The sequence below is a fragment of the Echiichthys vipera genome (genome assembly GCF_963691815.1).
Source record: "Echiichthys vipera genome assembly, chromosome: 12".
NCBI lineage: Eukaryota > Metazoa > Chordata > Actinopteri > Perciformes > Trachinidae > Echiichthys > Echiichthys vipera.
In genome coordinates this window covers 836,240-839,357 of record NC_139837.1, presented here as the reverse complement: position 1 = coordinate 839,357, position 3,118 = coordinate 836,240, and the positions used below count along the sequence as shown (strand labels likewise).

At 44.7% G+C, this 3,118-nt stretch overlaps 1 protein-coding gene across 1 annotated transcript in view; it reads right to left on the bottom strand.

The window, feature by feature from the left end:
• Positions 1 to 336: 336 nt before the first annotated feature.
• Positions 337 to 3,118, bottom strand: part of ehd4 (EH-domain containing 4) — a 23,354-nt gene continuing 20,572 nt past the window's right edge. The window contains exon 8 of the mRNA XM_083924207.1: positions 337 to 1,896. Coding sequence (XP_083780333.1) covers positions 1,339 to 1,896 — 558 coding nt within the window. The 3' untranslated portion in view covers positions 337 to 1,338. The remainder of the gene's footprint in view (positions 1,897 to 3,118) is intronic.

The window sequence follows — 3,118 nt, the reverse complement described above, 5'->3', positions numbered from 1 at the left end:
TTTCTTTGTTGAAACTTTACAGAGAAAAAATAGAATAATTTATAAACAAAGAATAAAAACAAACGTAAACATATTTATAAACACAAATATTTTAATTATTTAAGTCATTTCTCTTATTATTCATCATATAAATGATTTTATTTTTGTGTATTTTTTAAATTATTTCTTTATTTTTCCTTATTTTTGTCTTTTACTAAACATTTTTATCTGTTATTAAATATAAGGAAAAATAAAGAAATCATTTAAAAAATACAGAAAAATTAATTTATGATATGAAAAATATAAAGAGAAATTAAATCTAAATAAATAATCTACTAAAAATATAAATGTGTGTTTTTATTCTTTAATTCTTTGTAAATAAATTATTCTATTTTTTTCTGTAAAGTTTCAATAAAAGAAGAAAAAAGGAAAAATAAAGATGATATATTTATAAATAAATTGTAAATATACAGAAATAAATAAATATATTTTTTAATAATAATGATGTTTAATAAAATGTTTGAATATTGAATATTTTTGTTATTTGTGTTTTTTTTATTTTCTCATTTATTTTATTATTTTACAGATTTATTCTTTTTAACACGGCTCCTGTGACTCAATATTAATCTTTATTTATGTGTATTTGTGTTTATTTGTGTTTATTTATGATAAAAAGAGAAAAATGTGTCAAAACAAACGAAACTAAATCAGAATTTTGAACCTGGTTTGATCCAAACTTCATATTTTGGTTCTGGACGTTTATGAAAACGAGATCAAATTTATCGGAACATAAAAAATAAAAAATAAAAAATAAAAAATAAACGTCGTAACGTCAGAAATCAACGTTTCGTTAAAAATGTTCCTCACGCTTCGTTTTTTCTTCTTCGTTGAAATGAAATCGAACGATTTATGCAACAAACGTGAATCTTACCAAAATAAAAGCGTGTCAGCGGGTTTGTTACAGGCGTGGTTAGCGGTGGCGTGGTTAGCGGTGGCGTGGTCAGCGGTGGTGTGGTTAGCGGTGGCCTGGTTAGCGGTGGCGTGGTTAGCGGTGGCGTGGTTAGCGGTGGCGTGGTTAGCGGTGGCGTGGTCAGCGGTGGTGTGGTTAGCGGTGGCCTGGTTAGCGGTGGCCTGGTTAGCTGTGGCGTGGTTAGCGGTGGCGTGGTTAGCGGTGGCCTGGTTAGCGGTGATCGTCCCTGTGCGGCGCCCCCTGGTGTCCTCGGCGGGTAAATCCTAAACTTTGACCTTCTGTCTGTTTGCTGAACGTCAGCTGCAGAATCGTTGGCGGGTTGGTTCATTCGGACTTCCTGTCGGCTCCGTCGGTCTCTTTGGCGGTTAGCTGGGCGCCCCGTCGGCGCTCTAGTCCTCGCTGTGGTTGTACATGGCGTCCGCCGTGGGGTTCTTGCGGTGGGACGGGGGCACCAGGTGGTCGGGCAGCTCGGCGGGGAGCTCGTAGCCCTCCAGCTTCACCTTCATGAGGTGCTGCGCGAGGGCGAACTCCTCGTCGTCCAGCATCCCGTCCTGGTCGCAGTCGGCCAGCTTCCAGATCTTCCCCAGCACGGTGTTGGGCAGCCGCGAGTTCATCATCTCCTTCTTGGCGTTGGCGCCGGTGATCTTGCCGTTGACGGGCATCAGCATGTAGAAGAGCTCGTCGTAGCGGTGCTTCTCACGGCTCACGATCCAGTCCTCGGCGTCGGAGCCGGCGCTGATGCCCTCGCCGTAGCCGTGGCCGAAGGGCCCGTCCTGGGAGCCCTCGAAGCAGCCGCCCGACACCATCGCCGGCGGCTGCTTGGACTCCTCCTCACGGATCATGGACATCAGACCGGCGATCTTTGTGGCCAACATCTTGTCCACCGACTCGATCAGCTTCATCTTCAGCGACGGGAACTTACTGAAGTCGTAGTGCTGCAACATTTCCTGCAAGAGACGATCAAACTGTTACATCACACGTGTGTTTTACATCTGTTTTAGTCAGTTTTCATCTTTTTGTGCTGGTTTTGCATCTTTTTTTAGTCATTTTGCATCGTTTTGAGCTGGTTTTGCATCTATTTTTAGTCATTTTGCATCTTTTTGGTCCCTGAGCCGGTGCCCTGCAGGCCGTCTTCGTACGGCTGCCATGACAACGGGAACGTTGGCTCATGAATGTGTGATGTCACCTCCTCGTAGACAAAGTGGTGAGAGAACAACAACAACTCAAAACTCAAGACAAACTGTTCTCTATCGACACGTGATGGGAGTCGAACCGCCGGCTCTCTGCAGCTGCACACAGTGTCCTCTGCTGACCTGTGACCTCTCAACACACACACACACGCACACACATGTCTGAGAGTGTGTGTGTGTGTGTGTGTGTAAACGTCTCACCAGGGATCTGAAACTGAAACATCCTCTCTGGTCAATCATCCAATAAACAAACACACACACAGCTGACCCTTCGTTAAGCCCCGCCCCTTCACTGAGTGACAGCTGGCCTCTGGCCCTCACTTCTCCTCGGAGGCTAGTTTTCAGGATTAGCATCATTAGCATGCCAACATTAGCATGCTAACTCCGTCATCTTGACCTCGACTGTGGTCATTCGTGTGGTGGTGTTTCCATAGTAACCAGATGGTTTAGGAACACACCGTGTTAGCGTTAGCTTTGTTATGCTACTTAAATAGCCGCACTTGCAACATGACTTGAATCCAGCCTGCTGTCTGTGACATAGACACTAGATGCTAATACTAATGCTAATGCTAATGTGGAGCAGTGGAGGATTGTGGGTGTTTCCCAGTCTGTGAGCGTGGGACTGTGTTGAACATCAGTTGAAATCAGAAACGCTGCTGCTCTTCACTCCTGGAGCCGCTGGAGCTAATGTGGCTAATGCTAATGTAGAGCCGCTGGAATCTAACCTCTTCTGTTAGCCTAGCTCCCGGGCGCTGGAGCTAATGTGGCTAATGCTAATGTGGAGCCGCTGGAATCTGATCCAGAGACACGGGACTCCCACTCCCTTTAGCTGCTAACCTGCGCTGTTAGCCTAGCTCCTGGGCGCTAGAGCTAATGTGGACGTATCTCCCTCCCCCCAACGTCACATACATGCCCTTTTTTGGTCAGAGGAAAGGAGGCGGAGTCAAAGTCTGACAAGATGGAGACTCCCGTAGGCGAG